Source organism: Molossus molossus, unplaced genomic scaffold (genome assembly GCF_014108415.1).
Source record: "Molossus molossus isolate mMolMol1 unplaced genomic scaffold, mMolMol1.p scaffold_m16_p_6, whole genome shotgun sequence".
NCBI lineage: Eukaryota > Metazoa > Chordata > Mammalia > Chiroptera > Molossidae > Molossus > Molossus molossus.
This window is the reverse complement of record NW_023425399.1, coordinates 33323818-33349723: the sequence shown is the minus strand read 5'-3', so window position 1 is coordinate 33349723 and position 25906 is coordinate 33323818. Positions and strand designations below refer to the sequence as shown.

General features: G+C 37.3%; 1 protein-coding gene across 1 annotated transcript; it reads left to right on the top strand.

Moving 5' to 3' along the window:
• Window positions 1-3005: 3005 nt before the first annotated feature.
• MKKS (McKusick-Kaufman syndrome) lies at window positions 3006-24729 on the top strand. Its single transcript, XM_036245585.1, has 6 exons — window positions 3006-3108; window positions 14098-14328; window positions 17227-18613; window positions 21248-21423; window positions 22293-22403; window positions 24242-24729. The coding sequence occupies exons 3-6, from the start codon at window positions 17629-17631 to the stop codon at window positions 24680-24682; spliced, it is 1713 nt and encodes a 570-aa protein (XP_036101478.1). The 5' UTR covers window positions 3006-3108; window positions 14098-14328; window positions 17227-17628; the 3' UTR covers window positions 24683-24729.
• The last annotated feature ends 1177 nt before the right edge of the window (window positions 24730-25906 follow it).

Below are 25906 nucleotides of genomic sequence, written 5' to 3'. Positions count from 1 at the left end.
AATTCTCTTAATTGCCTTCAAATTCCTAATTATTGTAAGTAAAACCGTGTAAGGGAGATAGAAATCTAACATACAACAATGTGGCTTCTCTAGTACCTTACTGGGCCCTTAATTCTATCCACAGGTTTCAACCTCTGCTGACACTGGGCTGGAATATTTAAAAAGAAAATACTCTCCAGGTGATGCTAAAGCAGTAATATTAAACTCCTGAGATAAATCAGATTTAGATTTCTCATTAAAGGAAGACAGAAGAAAGCAAGGTGCCATGAAAACCTTTGGTAAACCATGGCCCTAGGTTTTTCAAATCAATATTAAACTGTTGAACACATGTAGACCAACACTTAATAAAGTAAAAGTAAAAATATGCACATAGGTGTTATCAGAACAGAAGTTACATAACAACATACCAGACTGACAAATTCTCTTCAACTTTTTAGAATGCTAGATTGGCATCCTGACATCAAAGTGATGAGCTACAAGCACTGAAAAATGTGCCATATATTCACTGCATTTAAAACATGAAATAAACTGACAATATATTGTAAACTGTTTAAATAGCACAAATTGAAGAGAGACCATCTTTGTCTTCAGTCCGTGCCCTGAATGAATGCTCTTTGCACTTTATTTATTTTTTATCCTTACCTGAAGGCATTTTGGCTGCCACCCACACGACCCAATAAAGGCCGGGGAAAAACTGCAACCAAGGTAAGTGCCCTTAGTGGGAACTGAACCGGGGTCTCTGGACCACAGGCTGATGCTCTAACCGCTGAGCAAAACCAGCCATGGCTGCACTTTAGGATGCACTTCTTGGGGAAGATTCTGATTCAGTGGGTCTAGGGGTCTAAGACTGTATTTCTAACAAGCACCCAAGTGGCGGTGATGCTGCTAGTGGGTAGACCTAACTTGAATATTAGTTGTAAAATTAACCAATTGGTCTACAAATATGGTTATGTTTAGATTCCAGGAAATAAGTGTCAATACAATGTATTACTAGGAAAAGAAAAAACGTAGTGAAGGGGGAGGACAGGAGAAGGAGCAAGTGAATCCTTAAATACTTGTCTAGTCCAGCAGTACTAAAACCAAAGAATACAGGCATACCTCATTTTATTGCACTTCGTTTTACTGTGCTTCACAGATGCTCCGTTTTTTACAGATGGAAAGGCAAGATCTACCGCCAGCAAAATGATAGACTTGATTTATTATGGTGGACTGGAACCAAACCCACAAAATCGCGGAGGTGTATCTGTACTATTGCTCGTCCTAACCTAGTAGCTGTCAGTGTTGATGGAATGTAAACTCTGTGAAAGAAGGTGTTTTTTCAATTTACTACAGTATTCTTAGGGCCTAGCACACATTAGGTACTCAGTCAGTGTGTTGAGTAAATGAATGAACGAGCATAAACAAACTCAACCTGTATTTATGTCACAACTCAGAAACGTTTGGGAAAGGGGGCTATATTTGTACATACAGATGTTTGATACAAATAACTGACCCACTCATTGTAGTCCATTTGTCCTAAAAAAAGAAAAAAAGAAAAAAGAAAGAAAGAAAAGAATTTTCCAGACCAATTACTTCCAACTTGAAAGCCCAGGCTTCCCACTCCCTTATGTTTAACATATTTTTAGCTCTTTGAAAGCAATAAAGAGAGGTGAAAGCACAGGGAGGACTCAGAAAAGGCTCAGAAATCAATGGCGGGTTGGGGTGGGGTGAAACCCCTGCGGAGAGATGGACAAACAGATCAGTTCCAGTGAAGGAGCATCTTAAGTTGTCAGGAGTTCCACGTTCTTACCTATGACGGTGGCAGGGTTTGGGTTCGGGCTTTTATTGTTTTGTTACTGTAGAGGATCACTCGTAAGTAGTATCTAGTTGTGGAAACCCAGACTAAAGAAGCATCAGGCTCTGAAGTCAACCTTCAGAAGCTCTGGCGACTCAGGGTTCGGGATCACTTTCCCCTTCCCAGGGTCTCCCCCGCGCTGGGGAACGGTGCCGCTCGCAACACTATCCGGGCTGCGTCGCTGTCGGCTCGAAGCCGGCTTGAAGCCACTGCCAGGACTTAAGATGGCGGAAAAACACTAGTCGAAGAGCCTGGATATCGCACGGACTCTGCCCAAAAGAAAAATGGCCCCCTTCCAAGATCTCGCGGTTTCAAGAACCGACCGAAACAAAAACGGCGGCAAAGGCTGACTATTTAGAGCCTGTGAACGCTGTGAGTTTGATTGGCAGCTGGTGAGAGGCGGTTACGTACAGTGCTTGACAGCGGAGGGATTTAAAGACAAAATAAAATGCAACATTTCTATGGCAGAGTGTTGACACCGGATGCACAAGATGGAAAGATTCTTCGGAATCTTCAATTGGGAAGAATATAGAAAGGACAGCTTTGAAAGTAAAGGTTGCTTTTACAACGCGGGATAAACTTTAAAAGAGATTTAAACATAATTTCCACAATAAATTCCTTAGAATTGTAGAGGAGATAAAAGTTTTGTTCAACTAAAAAGCCACACTGGCAACCTTCACACCAAGGACTGAGCGTAGCGCGGCTGGAGCGCCACCAGCTCGCACTGCGCATGCCCTGCCTGCTTTCCAACCCAATCCAGAGAAATTATGATTCGATTCTTTTATCCTGGTTTTCACGGCAGCCATAAAAGGAGGGGAATTGGCGTTGAACGACAGAATCAGGAGCTTTTGTGATTGGTCAAATTAAAGAGGCCTGGGAGCCACTGAGAACAATTTTTTTTTCATTCATTCGGTAAGTTCCTCTTAAGCACACGCTATAAGGAAGCTGCTGTGCCAATTTGATATGATATTAAAATTTTCAGTTTCAACAATGTGCTGAGATTGATGCTGAATCCCCTCCCCCCCGCCCCCGAGTGCCGCTAGAACCCGGTCCCCTATTTTTTCCGCCAGGTCACTGCTTTCGTGGCTGAGAACTTCAGGAAAACCCGGAGAGAGGAATGTGAGCGGGAGCCGCGGGCAATCGCAGAGCTGCGCATGCTCCGTCTCCAAGAGCGGGGCGCGGGTTGCCAGGCCCCGCACTGCTTCGGAGTGAGGCTCGGCCTCTGGGGCCTGCTGGTGGCGGCGGCCTAGGGAGGCGCGGCGGCTGGTGGGCAGGTGAGAGCGCTGGAACCTCAGGTGGAAAAGACAGCTTTCTACTCGGCCGAAGAAAGGGGCGGGTGGCTTGAGGTGCCTCCACCCTCAGAAAGGTCACCGGTGTCCTTTCCGAAGGATATTTGGGGGCGGGGATAAGGAGGAGGCTGGTGCCTTAGAAAGCTAAAAACCTAAAAACCTACCTTTGAGAAAGCTTAGGCAGTAAAGAGGTCGGTGGCAGGCCTGTGGGTGGCGAGGGCGCGTTCCAGCAGTGTGGGTCGAGTCGGGTGCAGAGCCGCCTCCTCGCATTTGCATGGCCGCACGGGAAAGGGACGGAACAGGTGTTGCAGTGAAAGCACCGATCGAACCTGCGCTGCCGCCTTCTCGCCCGACTGTGTGACTCGGTCCCTCCTGTTTCGCGGGGACGGCACTATATGCCTGTGTCTGGCTGGGAGGTGGGGGCCGCCCTCTGATGTGGAAGTGGCAACAAAACTGTTGCACAGCGAGCGTGGTAGTGCCCACCGTGTGGACGCTGAAGCAGGACTCACGGCCCTTTTGGGGCCACAGTGTCGAAATCCGTTTGAGGTGGAGACCTGCTGAGGTCATGTTCATCTTTCTCTCAAAGTGGACCATGCCTAAAATCCTATTGCTGTTTTTAAGAGGCTCTCAATACTGGCAGTTTCATTCACTCATTAAAATCGTCGATCTATCCGTACTATATATATCGACTATGTAATATATGTGTATACTGTATAGTTTACATATGCTAAGTACATATGTATACTAATATATATGTATGTGCACACATTTATATATCCCACTGTGCTGAGTTAGCAGGTACAGCAGTGACCAGGGCAGGCATGATCCCTGACCACATGGAGCGTGTAGTCTAGTGATGGGAAAAGAAACAATAAACAAGTGCATTGATTAATGAACAAAATGTTTCCAGAGTCTCCTAGGTTGGGTTCCCTAGGAAGCAGGCTCTCGGGAGACTTGAGGACAAGACATTTATTAGGAAGGACTTACTAAGGAAGAAAGCAAGCAGGTTTGGGGTGGATAGACAAAGTTGAGCTGCTGTGCAGTCCCAAGGAAGGCCTCCCTTGTCTCACAGGAACACTGGTGCTGGGTTGGCCCTTCAAAGTTGTCCCAAGTTGAAGGGAAGGGCTAAGGCTTTATACCCCTGCACTGATTGGTTGTCCATTACTCTAGAAAGAGGACATAAGCTCAGCTCTCTTTTAGCCTGGTCAACCCTGGAGGGGGACTGACAACTGAGTGCTACTTCAGCACTCCCAGGAGCTGTGGAAGTGTCTCATTTTTAAGGGGGATTAGGGTGGCTCATCACAGCATCCAGCCACAGAAGCAGGGCTTTGAAGGTAATAGTGAGGTGTGCTGGAGAATAATGGGGGTGGGAGAGGGAAAACTTTAGAGTGGGAGCTCAGAGAAAGGCTGAGTAGGTAACATATGAACTAACAGCTGAAGCACCAGAATGAGCCACCTTGTGTAGGGCAAAGGGAACAAGACTTTACTTTCCGCTCTGCACTGAGAAGATAGCAGAGAAACAAACAAATGGCTGCTACCTTCTGTTGTAGTGAGTGGCACTTACCAGTCTTTATAGATATTGACTTCCTGATGTAACTAAAGATGGAGTAAGTAAAAATGGACTGAAACTAAATAAGAGGAAGGTAGAGAAGACAAGAAGTAGAGTTTTGAAAAATTAGTCGACTTGGTAAAGACTTTTAATCTATACAGTATTTTTTTTCTCCTATACAGCATTTAATTGTGTCTTATTAGGATTGTGCCTTTCTTTTCTCAAGCCTGTTTTCTCTGTGAGGACAGGAATCATGTCTTACTCATCTTAGTAGTCCCTTGCCCCCCTTACCCGTCCCCCTTCCACACCTCCAAGCCTAATGTTTTGCTAACACCTAATCAACACTAAGTAAACATGTGAATAAAATTAAGCTCACACATATTTGAAGTGAAAATCAATAATCCCTAAATGATGTAAACTTTATAAGTATGATTATATTTGGATCTGTCTTTACAGTATACCCCAGCTTTATGTTATAACCAAATATTAGTTGAAATATTAAATGATAATATATGATAGCTTTGGTCAAACAGGAATCTCCAAAGGTACCTATTTTTATATATGATTTGTATTAAAGATAATGTACTTCCAATAATAGTAATAATAATAGCTGCCATGTATTGAATACTTCCCACATATTAGACACTGTACTAATACACATATAAGTATATATGTAGTAACCTTCATTATGTAGCCCTATATTACAGATTATATAATTGAGGCAGGAAAGAATTTGCCCAAGATCATAACTAATTTGTGGTGAAGGTTAGAACTTCATTCCAATCATTACTCAAAGCCTCATCGTATTAGGACTCTCATATTTAATCAATAGGCAACTTTATTAACTTTTATCTAAGAAACAAATATGGAATTATTCACTGTGTTGGGTGTTTTGGTCTGTCCTTGAGTTTTCCTGTTGCCTTGCCAATTAGTTTTCTGACTATCACTTTAGAAGCTTGTCTCTTATCTTTTCTATAACATTGTGGAATCTAATTATAGGCCCACCTCGCTCTAATCAAAAGAGCCCCAAAGACCTCAGAACCTCTCTCTTGAGAATCTGGGTATTTTGATTGACATCTAGACTAACTGAAACTGCCCAGAGAAGTGGGCCTCTTTCATGGGGACCACTTCCCTTAGCCATTTCAGCCCTCTCCTGTTCTTGCTACCCTCCAAGTTGACCCCAGTAATATTTTTTTCCTTTTAAAATAATTAAAGTGACAATAGCTAACAATCACTGAGTCCAGACTAAGTGCCACATATTGTGCCAACTGCACAACCTTGTGATAAGGAAGTCATCATTTTCATTTTTCAGACGCTTGAAGTGAGGCCTCATGAGATTAAATGACTCATCTAAGGTCATACAACCAGTTGTAAAATGGTACGGTAGAGGCTGAAAGCCCAGGCAGGAGTCCACAACTCAACTCCTTATCCAGTATAGGACAATGCATTCTTACTAAAAGATTTACCTTCTGATGCTGGTACACAGGAACTAGATCCTGATGGGCTTTTTATGCTGTACTAAGAAATTTAGACTATACTTTCTAGTAAAAAATGTCACTGAAGACCTTTAAACAAAGCAGAAACTATCAGATTTATTGGGTTTTTTTTTTTTTTTGCAAGATAGCTGTGTTACTAGTGTGGAGGATTAGTGAGTAGACTATAGCAATCGTTTTCAAACTTTAGCTTCAGAATTACATAGAGAATTTGTTAAAATACAGATTACTGGTCCCCCATCCTAGCTAGCGTATCTGATTCAGTAGGTCGGGGCAGCCCAAGAATTTGCATTTCTAATTAAGTTACTAGCTCATAACACTTTGAAAACCACTGGACTAGAACTAGCCAGGAGGTCATGTGAGGTAATGAGGACTGTGACTGTGGGGAGAAGTTACATAAAAGTATTGCCGTGTCAAGTGGTAGGACTGTGTGACTGACCGGAGTGTGAGGAAAAGGGTAGAGTCCAGTGTATCCAGATTTCTGAATTGAATGCCTTGGTAGGTAATGCTTTAAAAAACAAACAGAAAATACAGATTGAACAGCAGTTTGGAAAGGAAAGAGATTCATTTTTACATGAGATGAGTTTAGACTCTGTGGCATGGTTAAGGTAAAGATGAACAATAGCAGTTGGATATATTAGTCTAAGCTGGAGATGAAGATGCAGGAGTCATTAGTGAATGTGTTATAATAGAAGCTTTGGATATGAATGAGACCACCCAGGAAACAAGAACACAGGGACAAGCCAACCAAGGACAGATCTTTAATAAGGGTGAATAGGTGGATGGAAACTGACGGGCCATTAAAGGAGACTGAAACGGAATAGACCAGAATCTCAAGTACTTAAAAGAGTTTCAAGAACACATCAAAATGCTTAGAGAGATCAAATAAGGGGAGAGATTGGTGATCTTTATAGTCAGAGCAATTTCCATGGAGAATGGAATGAAAGCAGATAACTTGCGTTTGAAGATGGAAGTGGGAAGTGACTCTAGAAAAAGATGCATTATTTGAAAGAAATCAGATTCTGTGGTAGCTGGAAGGAAGACTGATAAAAGGCAGTTGCTTTAGGGAATGTGTTCTTCGTTCTTTTCAGTGGAGAAAAATGGTCAGGTTATGCAGAGGAGGGAGATCCATTACCAGTGGGAGGTGAGGGAAAGGAGAGAGGGTAAAGGAGTTAAAATCTGTACCCATAGTAGAAAGCGGCACCAACTGGAGCATAGCAACAGCAGTACAGGTTCTTCCTCTGACACAGCGAAGAAGGAAGCTAAGAGATGAGCACTGTGATGGATAAGTGTTTACATGTGGAGACAGGTAGTTGAGAGGGCTAATACACAGTAGCCACAGTTTCCTCTGGCTGATAGGTTGGTTATCTGCAGAAACAAAGGTAAAGGGTAAAATAAGAAATCTCAAAAATGATGAATATAGAAATTGGCCCTTTAGAGATTCAGAGCTAACCAAGGTTACATCGAGTCCCTGCTATAGCGTCATGGGCCCAATCAACTGCAAATTTAATCTGGAACAGTCTGGCTATCTGTGATACCCACTGTCCTTCCCCCCCAACAAACCCCAGCATCTAATGGCAGCCAGGTATAAAAACAGTGAAGGAACAGAAAGATTTTTATACTACTCTATAAACTATAAACAACACTTCAACCTTTCTGATAAGCCACAGGCTGCCAGTAAACTGATTTTCTCTTCCTCATTAGTTACTAATCACTCACTCATTGTTCACATTTTGTATTGCCAACTATTAGTAAAGCTCCCAAATAAAACTCATGATGTTTTCAATATATTATTTATTTATAAATACATTGGTTTCTAGGTAGTGGAGGAGGGGGATAGCAGAGACCATGAAATACTTATGCATAACTGTTGACCTTCACTGTATTCTGACTACTTCTGACCCACCTCTGACCTGGCTGTGCTGTCAGCAGCCCAGCTACCTAGCAAGCTGACCATCACTGGTGGGGTGAGGAATGTGGTTGGATTTTGCTGAATGGAAACTTTAGAACTCAGGTATGATCCATTTAGTTCACCAGGAGCTGACAGTAATGTTTTTGATGTGTGTGTTTTTACAAGACTGGAAAAGTTCAGCAAAACTTATTTTAGGTGATGTAGTTAGCGGGGGAAAAGGAAACTTGTTCTCTTTATGTCAGTTGAGTAGGCATGAGACAATATGCAGTCCTTTCTGATGTGTACACACACATACACAGAAACTTGCAAAAATTTTAACTGCTCTATTAAAACTTGAGGATAAAAAGAAGTATGTTTAGCATCAACAATTGGAATCCAGGAATGAAGAATTCAAGAATACCTAAAGCAAACATTGTCATTGTAAAAGAAAAGGCATACAGTTTCAAAAAAGCTCATCAGATATCACAAGAGCTGTGTTAATTAATTGTTTAACAATCTATCTAGTGTTCTATTCATGATTAAATTACATTGGGTGGAAGTTTTTAAAAATATTTTCTGAAATTATCTTTATTGTTGAAAGTATTACAGATGCCCCATTTTTCCCCCATTGACTCCCTCCAACAACCTTCCCCACTCCCTACCTTCACCACACAATTGTCTATGTCCATTACTTATGCATATATGCATATAAGTTCTTTGGTTTATTTTTCAAATACTTGAAGCAGAGCAGCAATGAAGACATAAAAAAAGAACTTACCTAACACTGTGTCCAAAAGACCAGCAGATGGCGCCCAGTAGGCAAAGTGAGATTTTTTTTTTTTTATCCTCACCCGAGGACATTTTTTGATATTTTGTTCAGATAGAGTGGGAGGGGGAGAGAGAGAGAGAAACATTGATGTGAAAGGGACACATTGAGTGGTTGCCACCTGCACGACCCAACCAGGGCCGAGGACAAACTGCAACCGAGGTACATGCCCCTAGTGGAAACCGAACCCGGGTCTCTGCAGACCAAAGGCCAACGCTCCAACCACTGAGCCAAACCGGCCAGGGCCAAAGTGAGAATTTTTTACAGAATATTTCCTGCATCTAGATTGTTGTAAACCTAATTTAGTAATGCCAATAACAACACTTGATGGTTTTAATTAACATGATGCAACATAGAAAGAGGAATCCGATAGATAGAGCCAGGCTGTTTAGGATTTTCTAGGAAGCTTAATTGCCATTTTGCCTTTCACCTTATTGTGCAGTATTATCACCAAAAAACTTTCCTTTACCTTGGAATGTAACAAGTTGGAGTAAGCCTATCAGAGGCCTAGTGGTAGAAATTGGGAGATAATAATCTCTGTAATACAAATTAGGGGGAGGGAAAGTTGCTATTCTAGGCACAGAATGCCTTTAGAGAGTATCCTGGCATACAGAAGCATATATCAGTGCTTTCCTTTCTTGGCCTTTATATTTATAGGTACTCAAAAAGAGTACACTATTTTAATGAGGTGTCAATATAACAAGCTTCTCCCCGTTCTGTTCACTAATCTCTTGCTATTTATTCTGTACTAAGAAATGAGCTAAAGAAAACTGAACTAAAGTTAGTCCAGCTAGTCTCAACTATTAGTAGGTCCCAGTTGTATGTTTGGTGGATAATAGACTCTGGCCCTCTCATTTTGGACAGAGTGGCACGAGGTTATAGTTAACCTCTTATATACTTGACATAAGAATCAGGAAAACACACCAGGCTTAATGCACTAGATAGTTGACCTCAGTGATCCTCACAAGTACACACCATGCACTTAGAATTTTCTTCTCATCCATCATTGTGCACTGGAAATTCTGATTGACTTTATTGCCAAAGCTGAGATGCTAAATCTTAACTTTTGAAAGTTGCTTAATAGAATATCAACTAAGGCCTTTGGGATCTGAAATCTAAGTCTAGTGCCACAATTAACTGACATTAATCTTGCAATCAATCATTTAATATGTCCTTATTTCTAAAGCAGTTTCATAAAATTGCTGTGAAAACAAAATAATAAATATGAAACCTTTTGAATAATGCAACGTATATACTTTTGAAAGAAGAGTAGATGAAAGCATAATCTGTGTTAAGATTGCCTCTGATGTTTTCTAAATTTAAAAATATTTCAATATATAAAACCATAATAATACTTCTAATTTTACTTATCTATAATTCACTAATTTCATTTGTTTTGGTTTCCTCCATCTTTCTAAAAGAGTCCCATACCTTCTGTTTTTGTTTGGTATTTTTTGTTTGTTTAGAGGTGTGTTTTAAAAAGATTCAGGAACGATAAGGCAAGGATAGTGAGAGGTACGCTATAGGAGGGTAAGAAGAGGAAAAATATCTTTCTGCTGTCATTTCTGTTTCTGCTTTACTCCCAGAAAAGCTCAATGAATGAACAACAAGCACAAACTTACCTTAGGGAGCAACCTGTCATTGCTCATCAAATCTGAGTGTTTTGAGCACATTCTTGAGAAATGTTTATTTCAGACTCGATACTCTCTGGTATCCAGATAATATACCACCTGGAATGACTTGCTGTGTTTTGAGGGAAGGACCATCTCAAAATAAATTCTATTTAGATTAATTTTCCATTCCCACATTGGATTTCCTAGTCTCCTTGCTGCTCAGCACCATGAACCTTTGTAAAAGTCAGGGTTTTAAAAACTTTGTAAGTTTATTGGAAAAATGAGTTGTTAAAAAATCTGGTACATCTTTATATTATTCTGAGAAGCAACATATAGAGGCTGTGAGCATGGGCTCTGGAGTGTTAATAAGAATACTTATTGCCACAGCATATTTAGCAATAAAACATTGAAAAAACATCTCAAATTTCTATCAATCAGTAATCTGTCAAATTAGGATATTTTTATACAATCAAAAGTTTTATGGCTATTAAAAATCATAATGAATATTTATATTCTTGGGAGAAAAGATTCCAGAACAGTGTGTATGTTCACATTTGTGTTAAAACCAAAAAGATTATAGATGTGTTTAGCTTTATTTTTCTATTTATATATTTTTTAACTTTAAAAAGTAAGTCTACATTTATTAGAAAAGGACAGTAATGCTATTGTTCATTTTGAAAGGAAAATCTCACAAAAGAATTAAAAAGAAAAAAGGAGTTAAAATGGTATGCCCAAAATGTATTTAAAGGCTCCAAAAAAGGAAATGAACAAAACAAGGAACATAACTACCTCAATGAGGACATCAAGATGTCAGATTTCAAAACTTTGTTGTCTTTTTCTTAAGACTAACAATGAGCCTTATTTAGTAAAGTCTCTTGTGTCTCACCCTGGGAAGTTGGTTATTTAAGAAATAGAAGAATATACATAATGTGCTGAAAAGCTATTAAGCGAAGGAAACAAAATAAATAAATTAAGGTCACTATATGATTTTAAGAGTTCTAGTTCTATCTTGGTGGAAATGGGCTGTTAGGGTGTGAAAACTTAGTGTATTTATGTGGATTAAATGTGAAGACTCTAAAAGTACTTTGTAAAGTAAAAAGCCCTATCATCCCAATCCTAATCATTTCTCAAGCCTTTCAAAGGGCAACAGAATAATTGTCAAAAAATAATTACCTGCTCTCTCACCCCCATTAGCTAATTCAATGTATGAGATGTGGAGAATTTGAGGGAATGGTGGCATATAGGTGTTGAGTAAACATATAAGTAATCATCATTAAATCAGTCCAACATCATTTATTAACCAGAAAGTACTGTTACTGGGCCTTAGTGATATTAGGCAATAGTGATTCCCAGGCTTAACTAAACCTAAATCTAGAAAAAGATGTATAGATCTTTAAGTTATTCTAATGAATAAGAAGAATAGACTGTTAAACACAATATAAATAAAATGGATGCCTCCTTTGTCCTGAACCCATGGATGACCCAAAAATTCATTGAGTGCAGGGAGCTAACTTGAGCTAACTAATCTGAGACTCTTCTCCAGAAAAATCCATTGTACTTCACATTACTGTGATTTACAGGGAGAGAATAGTACCACATTTTCCCAGACAATGTTGTTACAGATTGTAGTTTAATTTGTTCTGAATTTTAGTTATTGGGTTATCCCTGCTTTAAACCTGTTATCCAAATGACTCTCTTTTCTATAAGCTGTTTCCTAAGTTTATAATTCAAGAAAAAGGTTACCTTGTACTGAGTTATGTTAGTAATCACGGTGAAGAAAACGGTGAATAGCAGAAATGCTATCTATTAAAAGTACTGTGACTTGATAACCTCATGTTGAGAGTGACAGATGTTAAAGTCACCTTAGGTATTAAGGAGACTAGATATGAATGACAATATTTTTCTAAACCTTCAATTCAAGGTATTTTGTGGACAGAAATGCCGCATGTCATTCAATACAAGCCAGTTGACTTTGGTGCAGTACCTGTCCTTCCTTTCCTCTAGGAAGTAACCTACTTCTAGGAAGTTACAATACTCCCCTCCTTACTCCAAACCACCCAGCGCTTCCCCCAACTGTATTAATTATCCTCAAATCTCAAGTGCTTTTGCATTGTGGGCTTCAATGAAATTTAATCATGACACAGTTATTTGTGATCGACTTTCTTCAAAGATAGGACATAAGCATGTTAATAAAAGGTATGGTCTCTAAAGGTTGCACAAAATGTGAAGGACACCAAAGTACTTAAAAAAGAAAAGGCCATAAAATGCCTTCAGTTACAGAGTAGGCCATGTTTTCTCTATCTAATAGTTTAAGTTTAGCAACAAAGTTCTTACAAATATAAATTTAGACTTTGGGAGAAATGGTTTCTAATGCTAGGAATAATATATGTACATAGACATTAACTCCTAAGCTTTCTGTTTGTTTATTTTTAATATATATGCACAGAACACAAAGACAATTCAGGTATTTAACTCATTAGTACTATATTTTAGTCTTGATTAAAGGGAAGAAATAAGTAAAAATTGTGTTCAGACATTTTTCTGATGACATTCATATAAAATTGCTGTAAGTGTTCATGATACTGAAACTCATATACATGCAATTGAATCTATTTCTTGATATATCCCGTGGATAATGAAGCAATCCTTATTGTTCTGTGCTCAGAAAAGAATTTGGAAAGTGGCTCCCTTCATATCATCACAAGTCTGTAAGCTAATCACTGTAGCCTAATGAGTGTCCCTGAAATAGGAAAGTAAAAGAAGTCTTTAGAAGTCTTTAGAGGTTGTCTAGACTCGAGTTTCCAAACCAAACAGAATATCAGAAACAGACTTTCTGGGCCTCACTCTACACTTGACAAATCAAAAACAGACAGGAAAAATATCTGTTTCAATACTAACTAGCTTTGTAACTCCAAGCAATTTACTAGCCCTAATTTCTTCATGTAAACCGGGTAAACAGTAGCCCCTGTACGGTAGAGTTATTAGTAATAAGAGTAAATAGTCTAAAATGCAGTGGTTCCGCACATAAATATGGCAATGGTATTAATTCATCATAATTCATAGAGTTCAAGCCATACTTTTTTTGAATCCATGCGTGACTCTCCCAGTCTCCATGGAAACACCATCACTTACATTCTGTCAAAACGAAGAATCTAAGTTTTTATTGCATATTTAAGGAAATGATATAAAGAAAATTATATCTATGCATGAATGACTCTAAAGATTCATAAACTTTCCAAGCAGGTAATGGTACTCCTTTATGGTTGTTGACTAAAAGTTTAATAATGCTTTATAGGTTTCCCAAGCTCAACTTCCTGCTTTTTCTTTAGATCTATAACATATCTCAAAAGCTAATTAACAGCCCTGGCCGGTTTGACTCAGCAGTTGGAGCATCGGCCTGTGGACCAGAGAGTCCTGGGTTCGATTCCCACTAAGAGCACATACAAAAAAAAAGCTAATTAACATTGCAGTATATTGTAACTAAAAACGTTTAACAGTCAGCTTTTATTAGTGCGATATTATGCTTATAGTGGTTTATAGATGTAATCTGAGGGATTGTTTTTGTTTTTGTTTTTCTCTTTTAACTGTTGACCTTTTCTTAGGTTCACTGATGCTGAAGTACTATGAGTTTTCAGAATTTCTGGAGAGACTACAAAGTTCTGGTTGTTATGGTACCTTTAATTGGGCTCATACATTTGGGGTGGCACAGAATCAAAAGCAGCACTGTTTTCCAAATACCTAACAAGGACAACGTTCCTGAGCCAGATAGTCTGGCACTTGCAAGTCCTCAAAAGAACCACCTCCAAGAGAAATAGCAGGGTTGCATTCTTCAGGTAAGTGGATTTAATCTGTAACCAAACAGTATGTTCCAACCAAATGGTATGTTCCAACAATGAGAAATATTCTCTTTTAAAAAGTGTAGAGTTCTGGCAAAAAGAGCTTAAATTGGTAAGTTACCTGTTGATTTCTTTTTTCCCTTTATTGATTTTTAGAGAGAGAGCAACGATTGGCCGCCTCCCACACGTCCCCCACTGGGGATCTGGCCCACAACCCAGGCATGTGCCCTGACCGGAAATCAAACCTGTGACCTCTTGGTGCATGGGTCGATGCTCAACCACTGAGCCACACCAGCTGACTACCTATTGACTTTATTATCCATAAGCAACATATCATTCTATGGTTTCTTCTAAAATAGTTTGTTTCACAAAGACTTTTGACACTTTTACCTGGCAGATCCATTTGGATGAAAAGAGAAAAGCCAATCAGCCCATTGCTTGTCCTGTCCTTTTCGCCAGCAGTGCCACTAGGATCATGTATGTGTCCAAAAGAGCAGTTGTCTCTGCCATAAGTCCATTCCAGAGCATACATATCTGAACTTGCAAAGAGTTCTTTTATTATCATTCTATTTTTTCCACGACAAAACTAATTGTATTCATTTATTAGTATCTAATGTTTTAGCTTCAAAATAATTTGTTACTTTTGAGAGTCAGCAACACTTCAAGTGATTTCTTTCTTTCTCGTTTTATAAAGATATTAATTGGTAGCCCAGCCAGTGTGGCTCAGTGGATTGAGCTGTGTCCCATGGACTGAATAGTCCCAGTTCGATTCCTGGTCAGGGCAAATGCCTGGGTTGCGGGCTTGATCCCCAGTGGGGGCGTGCAGGAGGCAACCAATCAGTGTTTCTCTCACATCAATGTTTCTATCTTCTCTCCTTTCTCCTCTCTAAAAAATCAAAAACATTAAAAAATAAAAAGAGCCCTGGCCAGTTTGGTTCAGCGGTTAGAGCGTCGGCCTGCGGTCCGAAGAGACCCGGGTTCGGTTCCTGCTAAGGGCACGTACCTCGGTTGCAGTTTGTCCCCGGCCCTGGTTGGGTCGTGCGGGTGGCAACCACTCAATGTGTCCCTTTCACGTTGATGTTTCTCTCTCTCTCTCTCCCTCCCACTCTATCTGAACAAAATATAAAAAATAAAATAAAAAAAGAAAAAGAAAAATATTAATTAGTAGCCAAAAGATGTGGTTACTGGTCTCACTACCACCACAAGACTGTTGGAGGCACTAACTTCATTCTACTGAAAATCTATAGTATATCTCACCATTATGTACTAGAAATCATTTTATTAATCACGATTTCTGTTGTGTTTTGTGTATGTTGTAATGTGCAAATTAATGTATGAAAGTCACTTCACTGAGGTTTCATTTAAATGTATTTCACAGATTTTGCTGACTAAAATAACCATTGAAATAATATTTAAGTACCTTAGCTGTTCCTGGCATAAGATGAACAGATTTTTTTTCCTCGTGCAGTGAAAAAAAAAGATGACTATAACTTTATTATCACAGGAGAAAGCTGGCCATCATTGTCTTTACTTTATTTGGGCCTAGTTGCCATGGTAACAGCCCTTTAACTAAATTGAAAGGGAGTGGTAAACAAATTAACACTCCACATTAACGTTCTCTTTTTCTCTTCCTATCTTCTTTACATATCATCAAATCACCATTTTGGTCTGTATCATACTGTGCTCAGAATTTCAATGAGTTTTATTTTATGCTAAATACTGTCAAGTAGTTAGCATAGTTAGCATATTCCTGGAAATAACTAATAATTGGCTGAACCTTCACCTTCAAGGCACTAAACCTCAACAGATAAGATCCAAAACCTGATATTTTTATTCTTTCTGTACATTATTAAAGTGTCCGGATTTTGTGCTTCAAGGCACACTATTTAACCTTGCTAAGAAAACTAGTATACATGGTATATAATAACATTTTATGCATTTAAACTCTGAGATTGAATTGCGAATCAAATCCTATTTTTCTATGTCATCTAGCACATTTTCTGAGTCTTGTATTTATTGTCATTAACCAAAGTTTGGGGGAGGATTAGTTATAGGACATCAAAACTAAAAATCACTGATAGGGTAAAACTACAGAAAATTAGCTCTGACTGTGGCCAGATATAAAACATGGTTTGTTCTTTGATCCAGTGTGTTGTACAGATTTCTGCAGCTAAACATGGACTGTACATTGGCATCTCTGCGGCAGGAATACTAACAGTTACCTTCTTTTCATAATTATTTACAAGCAAGTTTCTATTGAGACCTAAGGTCTCCAGAAAAACCAAAGTTATAGAGAAAAAACAAACATAACATTAATATAATAAAATAAAAACATTTGGGATTTTTTTTAAAAGACTCAGAGACCAAATTCTATGAGTTTTTTAAAAATATGTTTTTATTGATTTTAGAGAGGAAGTGGGGGGAGAGAGAGAGGGAGGGAGAGAAACATCGATGTGAGAAAGTTGCCTCCTGTACAGTTCCTGATGGGACTGAACCTACAACCTGGGTATATGTCCTAACCAGGAATTGAACCAGCAACCTTTCGGTACATGGGACAATGTTCAACCAACTGAGCCACACCAGCCAGGGCAAATTCTATGAGTTTTATAATGTAGCATTTCTCTTCTAGAAGCATGTCATATTCAAATAATTATACTGTAAGCTTTCTAGCTGTGTTGTGCCTTCCAAAATCATTGAAATGTCAGCACTTTTCTTGTAGGAATTCATTGAAAAATAAAGGAATGAATGTTACATTTCTTATTTTCTAGAGTCTTATGCCAATTGGTAGTTTCTTTTTCTAAAGAAGGAACAGAGCTGTGAAGTAAATTATTAAACTGCAGTCTATAACGTGTTTTGAAATTATTCTCTAAAATGTTTTATTTTTATTTTCTATAGAAAGAAAGAGCTTTGAATCTGAGCTTGATATTGAAAGAAGAAATGAAAAAAACCAGTTGGATTAGAAGGAACTGGCTTCTTGTAGCTGGAGTTTCTTTCATAAGTGTCCATCTTGGAACATACTTTATACAGAGGGCTGCAAAACAATCTGTAAAGTCTCAGTCCGGAAGCAAACAAAAGAGTATCAAAGAATGAAGTAAAATAAAAATTTATAACTACTAATATGTCATTAAATTATTACATGCTGATTAGCTTCATGTTTATGAAGCTATTTAATTTCATAACCACAATGCTACATATTCAGACTTTCATTCCTGAAGAATACTTTTTAAAATGTTAAAATAAGTAGAAAACCGGTTAACAAAATAAAAGCTGTCTTCACAAATGACCACTTGAAGTAAGATGTCTCGTTTAGAAGCTAAAAAGCCATCACTGTGTAAAAGTGAACCACTGACAAGTGAGAGCGTCAGAGCCACCCTTTCTGTCTTGAAAGGAATTGTGACATCGTGCTATGGCCCTTCAGGTAGGCTGAAGCAGCTGCACAATGGCCTTGGAGGCTCTGTGTGCACAACCTCACAGTCGTCAGCCCTGCTCGCTAACCTTTCCGTCACCCACCCCATTTTAAAGATCCTGACAGTGTCTGTGCAGAACCATGTGTCATGCTTCAGTGACTGTGGCTTGTTCACAGCCATTCTGTGCTGCAACCTGATTGAAAGTGTCCAGAGACTAGGCTTAACCCCCACCACTGTCATTAAACTAAATAAGCATCTGTTGAGCCTCTGCACGAGTTACCTCAAGTCTGAGGTCTGTGGTTGTCGAATCCCAGTCGACTTTAGTAGTACTCAAATCCTCCTTTGTTTGATACGCAGTATATTAACAAGTAAACCTGCCTGTATGCTCACCAGAGAGGAAGTAGACCACATCAGTACCCTGATTCTGAAAGCCTTTTTGCTAACTATTCCAGAATACACCAAAGGCCACATCATTTTAGGAAAGAGTATAATTGTACCTTTAAAAGGTCAAAGAGTTATAGATTCTACTGTGTTACCTGGAATACTTATTGAAATACCAGAAGTTCAAATGATGAAGATACTGCCTATCAAAAAATCGGATTCCCTGAAGGTGGCACTCTTCCGTGCATCTTTATGTGGAGATCTTTCTGACACTGGAAAAGGAACTGTGGTGGTCAATGATGGGCTTTCTCTTGAAAATGCAGTTTTGGACCAGTTGCTTAGCCTAGGAAGGCAGCTAGTTAGTGATCATGTAGATCTTGTCATGTGCCAAAAAGTTATTCACCCAGCTCTGAAACAGTTTCTTGGTATGCATCGTGTTATTGCCATAGACAGAGTTGGAGTGGCTCTGATGGAACCCCTGAGTAAAGTGACAGGTAAAAACATTTAGCTTTTGCCCCTTATAGTTAATGTATCACACTTTTTTAGAGCAGAGACATTCTCGGTGTGTGTCACTTAATATCTTGAAAAGTGTTAGAAGCCGCCAATCTCACAGCATGTGTGAGTATCATTTTTGACAGCAACTGTTTCTGAAAAATATCCTATGTTGTTCACTTACTAAGGATTGAGTGATTATGGCTATTTTCTATGTATTGCCCATGCTGTAAAATGTACTACAGAATCTGTCACAGTCTAAAACTCCATCCCCAAATATCTTCCAGATTATTGAGAAGATTAGCATCCTCATAATCATAAGGTCTTTCACACTTTGCACAAAATTCTACTTGAGTTTTACAAAGCTCTCAAGTCACGTTATAATTTAGAAGGTAATTTTGCATCTAGAATATTTTCTTTCCACTCATAACCCCAGCAAACAACTGTACTTCTGCCTAAATAGTGGTTCCTAATTAATAGGGTATGTGTGTGTGCGCGCGCGCACGTGTGTTCTAGCTTTAAATATTTTCAGCTGAGTTCGAGAACCAGGATCTTTTATTTTCAGAGTTTACAGCAGGCCTGCTACACAGGTGTTCTAAAATGTTTGTTGAATTGACTATAATAATATAGTAACATGCAGAATGATAATAGGCAAAGAATTCACTGTTATTTTACAAACTAAATTAAAAGCAGATGTAAGGTTGACATTTACCTATTAGAGCCAAAGGAAAATGACAAACGAGTTTGAGCCACTTTTTAACATTCCTTTCATTGCATTGACTATCAGAAAAATGGGTCATTCTATTCTGATTGATTGTAAGTTTTAAAGTATTAGATAAATCATTGCTAAAGTGCACTAATTTTTCTCATAAATCATCAAAAAGGAGTACTATGTAAGTCAAGTATTGAATACATAACATTTCTGGGTTACTGCCCTACCTTTGTAAGACTGTCAAATGATTGTCAAAGAGGAAATTGTTAAAAAATTGAAAGATTTGGAATTTGTTGTTGATATTAGTCAGACTCATATACTTAAATATTTTCTGGCTTTTCGTGAATTGGGTAAATTGCAGTTGTGAATATTAAGTATTACAAATTATTTAGTCAGTATGAAGCATTTTCTCATAAAAACAATATTATAAGTGGTCACTGAGTTTCTACACCAGCCCACAATTATTATTTATCTCATATGCAATTTAGAGCATAGTATTAATAGCCAGAGCTTAGATCTTAGGATAAGAGACCTTTTGAGACAGAAAGGGGGGATTATATACACACACACACATGGCTCAGGTAAACTAAGAATAGGTAAAATATGTTTGGGGCCTAATTCATCTTCCAGGGTATATCTAGTTTAACATTACTTCCTTTCTCCCCCTTCAAAAAAAAGTCCTCTTTATTGATAATCTGGGTTAAATAGTGGAGTTACTGTGCATGGGTGAAGTATGTGTGAAGCTTGTTATGGTTTACAGGGCATTTTTTACATTTGGTTTAAATAGACATTATTCCCATTTAACTCACATAGGGAAGCCTACCCAGAACAGTTACATGAATGACTTACTCCATGTCCAGTGACTGATAAGCAATAAAGTCAGATCCTCTCTAGATTCCCTGTCATGTCCACTGTGTGAAATTCTATAAGATGTAGGCTTTTTCTTTTCCCTTAAATTTTAGATCACTCAAGTATTCCCCATTCTTTGAGGTTTCAAAAATAATGAAGAAAGGATATTTAAAGAAGTGAAATCGCTCAGTGATTATTTTCTGGGTTCTTTTTTGAGCTGGAAGTGTTTGTTATTAGGCGTTTTAACTCCATTGATTTGAAAGAAGAAACTGGGCCAAAGGAGTACATTGCTCATTTACAGTTCTAACATTAAGACTTTAAACTTGCATTGTTACTTCTTATAGAAGTTCAGTGTCATTTCTTTTCTTACATAACTTCCACTACATTTTAGAGATTTTGGAAACCTTCCAGTCATTCTAACTTATCCTATTTTCATTAATTTGTGTTTTGTAAAATTTTACTGTGCTGGAGGGTGAGCAAAATAATATATCAAAGAATAACAAAATGGAATTAGAATGTTGCATGTTTTGTTTTTTGCATAAATTAGAAAGTTATTTACATATACACCATTGCTAAGCAAAAGAAAAATCTTTTTGTTCACTAAATAGAGCTCAAAACAGCTATTTGGATAGGTTAATTTGTATGTTTTAAGGTGAAGATAATGCCTTTTTAAAATAATAGCCTGTGCCCTCACTTTCACCCTATTCCAGATTAGTGGGGTTCTTAATTTTAGATCTCTAATCCATGAATGGGCTTTCAGAGTTCCTGGACTCCCAGAAAAGGTACACAAAATTTTGTGTCCGGAGAGTACAAAATACCTTCTAAAATATGGTAAAAAAAAAAAAAGTCAGTAACTAAAAGAACCTCTGCTTTACTTCATTTGTATATAATTTTAATAGCAGAATACTAATATATAGGTTTAAGAAGATACATCTTGTTCTTTATCCTATATGTCATATTTTAAATGATATGCTTATGGGACTTATATTGGCTAGGAAAAAAATATATAATTTTAAATGATTGTATACTCCATCTTTACTCGTATATTTTGTGTTTTCTAAACTTTAAAAAATAGGAACACAGCCTATTGGTTCCATCAGCTCAATCTCTCCTAGTAGTTATGGAAGTGTGAAAGATTTGTGCACTGCAAAATTTGGCTTCAAATGGTTTATTCATCTTATTCCTAACAAAGCAACTGTCTGCAGCTTGCTTCTCTGCAATAGAAACGACACTGCCTGGGATGAGTTGAAGGTAGGTAATGAACTTGGATTTCCATATCTAAGGGCTGAGGCAGAGATTAAATAGTCATTCAGAAAGGTATAATTTTTTTTCACATTTGGTGAGCTATACTTCCCTCCCTCTCCCCATACTTCCCTAGGTGGTATGAAAAGCAAAAACAAAAATGGAGAAGTAAGTCACAAGTAGACACTAGAGTCGACCTGGCGTGGGTTACCATTTATTATTTCTGGTATTTACAATTATCTAAGAGTCCTTAACATATGAACTTTACTTAAGAAATTAACTTGAATTATGTATTCTTTGATGTTAAATGTCTATGAATAATTCACTTAGATAATGAATTCCCCAATAATACCCATCATCCACCTCTCAATAGTGTTTGTTGTTCTCTACCAGCAATAACACATGCAACTTTTATATAAGGAAAGTGATAACCTATGACATTGGTCACAAACTTGAAGAATCACATATGCTCAAGGTTGTATCATTGGTAAATATTAAAAGTCTATGTATTTTTTTTTTATTACTGCCAGTTTGTAGCTATATTATCATTTCCAGAGCAACTTGAAATAAATTTTATATCAGTCATTCAACTAATTTAGGCCATTCATTTGTAAATCTCAACTTGCAGAGCTACATATATATTAAAGATGATATTAATCTGGTCCATGAAAACAAACATCTGGCTAAAGTATTTTTATTTGATCTCTAATCTTCATTATTCCAAAATGTATTTATCACATTACGACCTTAGAAACACAGGTTTTATTCTTTTGCAATTAAAATCAGGCTTTTTGAGTTGACTAATTTGCCTTGGGATCATGGCTATATTTCTTTGTGTATCTGATGTCACTGATTATGATGATTTCTTTTTTTTATAGCTCACATGTCAAACAGCACTGCATGTTTTGCAGTTAACAATCAAGGAACCATGTGTTTTGTTGGGAGGTGGCTGTACTGAAACTCACTTGGCAGCATATATCAGACACAAGGTAGGTTCCATAGTCCTTTTCAGATTATCTCGGTTCTCAACAATATTCGTTTTATGAGATGATAAGCCAAATCATAATTCCCTGGAGCCTTTAATGCTTAATTTCTCTGCAGTCTAAATCAGATAGTATTGGAAAACACTTGAGGAAAATAACATTTCCAAATATAAGGTAATATCTTTATCACAATGATTATTATTACTATATCTTATTACCAAATGATCACATTCTTTGAGTATTGTCTAAATATTGCATGTTGAAATAAGCATTCTGTTAACGGGAGTTGTCATATTAGAGATCTCAACTGCTGTGGTACAACAAGGAGAGTGTTGAGATTCTACAAAATACTTCAATACTTTCTGGATCATCAAGAAAAGACTTCATTAATTTTATTTTCTAAAGCATTCCAAATATTACATTCTATTATAATTTTTACATTGATATCCACTTATGATATATATTATTTCTCTCAAAAAGAATCTTTGTTATTAATCTAGAAAACCACTTCCTAAAAATAGATAAATGTAGTGCATTATAGTTCTGACTATTTCATAAATACTGACCTACTTTACTTGAAAGTTGATGCAAACAGGTATGTGTTTTGTAGATATTTGCAAGTTGATTCTTTGGTTCGTCAGGAGTGCTATCAAGAGAGCTTCTAGTGTTTTTTATAGACATGCCCCACCCTGTTATCTCAAATAATTTAAAATCTATGTGATGATAGAGCGCATTGATGAAAAGTTATCAGATATCTATTATGGAAAACAAAATCAGGGCCAATCTATAAATGCTGAATGGACAATAATATAGTCTGCAAATGGAATTGAGTAAACTAGAAAAAGTTTGGAGGAGGAAGGTATTTTGAATAGGATTTTGAAGAAACAATACAGCATTGCAAATGTGGGAACCCCAGCTAGTGTGGCTCAGTTGGTTGGAGCATCGTCCTAGGCACAGAAGGGTCTTGGGTTCGATTTACAGTCAGGGCACATACCAAGGTTTTGGGTTCAATCTCCAGTCACGGTGTATATGGGAGGCAACTGATCAATATTTGTCTCTCACATCAATATTTTTCTCTCTCCCCTCTCCCTTCCTCTCTTTAAAATCAATAAAGAACATATTTTTTAAAAGTTAAAAAAGAGAAAATATGGGGAAATCATATACATTAGAGATTATCTCATCTTGTTCAAACTTCCTTGGGGAAAAAAAAATGGCATCACTGTTTTTAAGTGATTAAGATATGAATTCTTAATCATTAAGTTTGCTAGTATGTTACATTTTTTTCTATTATGGAATTTCTAGAATAAACTTTTTAGGATTGTAGAACAAAAACAATTTAAAGTCATTAATTTTTATTAATTTAAAGAGAAAATATTTTTAAAACATTAATGTAAAAATTACACACATTCCTAAATTGTTTTTGTCTAGTAATATGTGTGTTCTCATTTTAAACAAATCTCAAACATTTTTCCAAATATAAATAAGTACTTCATTTGGACATTAGTCTTCAGGAACTTCTGTGTAAAAACCTATAAAACAAGCATTATGCCTTATTTTCCATATATTAAGGAGGCACTACTGGGCGGTCATTCAGAATACATTGATTAAGAGGTGTTTATGCTGATTCACTCATTCTGATAACATGACTGAGAGCATACACTTTTATTATAAATAACCAGGCCAGCTGACTCAGATTTGCCCATTAGCATTGTGCCAAACCTCTAATTAAACTGAAAATAAATAGTAACTTTATGAATAAGGGTTTGATCAAGTATTCTATTTTTCAGAAACATTTTATGACATTAATTACTGTATGTGTTTTTAATTCTTTCATTACTCTGTAGACTTTCAATGAGCCAGAAAGCATTCTCAAAGATGGTGGATGTACTCAAACAGAACTTCAACTAATTTCTGAAGCATTTTGCAGTGCGCTAGAATCTCTCACTGGCTCTTTAGAACATGATGGAGGTGAAATTCTCACTGACATGAAGTATGGACACTTTTGGTCAGTTCAGGCAGATTCTCCCTCTGTTGTTAACTGGCCAGATTTGCTTTCGAGATGTGGCTGTGGATTATACAGTAGCTGGGAAGAACTCAACTGGTCTTTCTTAAGGAGTGCTCGCCATCCTTTTGCACCACAACCCTGCCTTCCCCACGAAGCCATGGACTCAGCCAACAACCTGACCGTGGACTGTTTCACTGCTAAGCTTAGTGGCCTACAGGTGGCTGTGGAGACAGCCAATTTGATTTTGGATCTTTCATATGTCATTGAAGATAAAAACTGATGTAAAGGAATAACAGGTTTATATTACAAAAAAATAAATAAAAACTAGTGAGGTGTTAAGAAATGTTGAGTGTATTTGTTTTCTCTGCATTATTGGAAAGATAATTCACGAAATTATAGATTTCCTTATATAAGTAAAAAGTTATGATTCTTGAACAGAAATACCATACATAGAATAATAAAAATGTGAAACATTATTAAAGCAATTGCAGTTATTAGAGATACCACTGTTCGTTGCTCTAAATTTTGCTGTTGTTATTTTGACATCATTCTAAGAGCATGCAGATATATAAAAAAAAATCTTAATCTACCGTAATCTATGCCTTAGTTTGTATATAATTGCAGATATTTTTAGTTAGTAAAATTAGATTGCAAAATATCACAAACCATCAGTACACATTGCTCAATCAAAAGAAGTACTCAAACTGCACATTTTGTAAAAATTCAGTGTTCTTTATCAGTGTTTAAGTAATTTGATGTAGAACCTATTCTACCTGCAATTGCTAGTTTTTATCACAGTTTTATATTTTTGTCATTTTGAGGAAGTATATGATTAGAAAAAATAGATTTATATAATAACTAAGCAGCATAGAGAAAAGTGGGAAAGTTATTTCTCTAGTTCAGTCAGTAGTGCAAAAAAGAAACTAGAACAGCTCTCATAGTCAAAGTAGAGACACTGATGTTTCCCCAAAGAATGTAATTTGAATTCTATGCAAATGAAAGGTGTATTGATAAATTGAAAAAGCAGAATCCAGCTAAAGGAATAAGTGTGGGACTGCAACAGATGCTAAATTAATCTTTAGGAAAACATTTTGAAAAATTGAAAAACCTGAGAATTGGTGATCAGGTCTATAGCCATGATAAAGGAAGATATTTTTAAGCAATATCCTCCAATAATCTTTCAATCCAAAAGAATTTTACCCTGAGCCAAAGAAAAAATTGCAGTACAAACTCACAACAATGCAGTATATATATATATATAAAAAAAAAATCAGCTATACCTCAAGCTTCATAAAATATTTATCTAAAATTTTACTTCTTTAATTAGTACAGTCAAATAGAAAGGCAGCCTCCAAGATGGCCACCAGTGATCCCACTTCCTGGTTTTCAGGCCCTGGCATACTCCCCTACCCTTGGGTGTGAGTTGGTTGTAGTGACTCTTTTGAGTCTTCGTTTCCCCTCTGTGAACAATATTCATGCCTGATCCATCATTATTTGTTGAGAG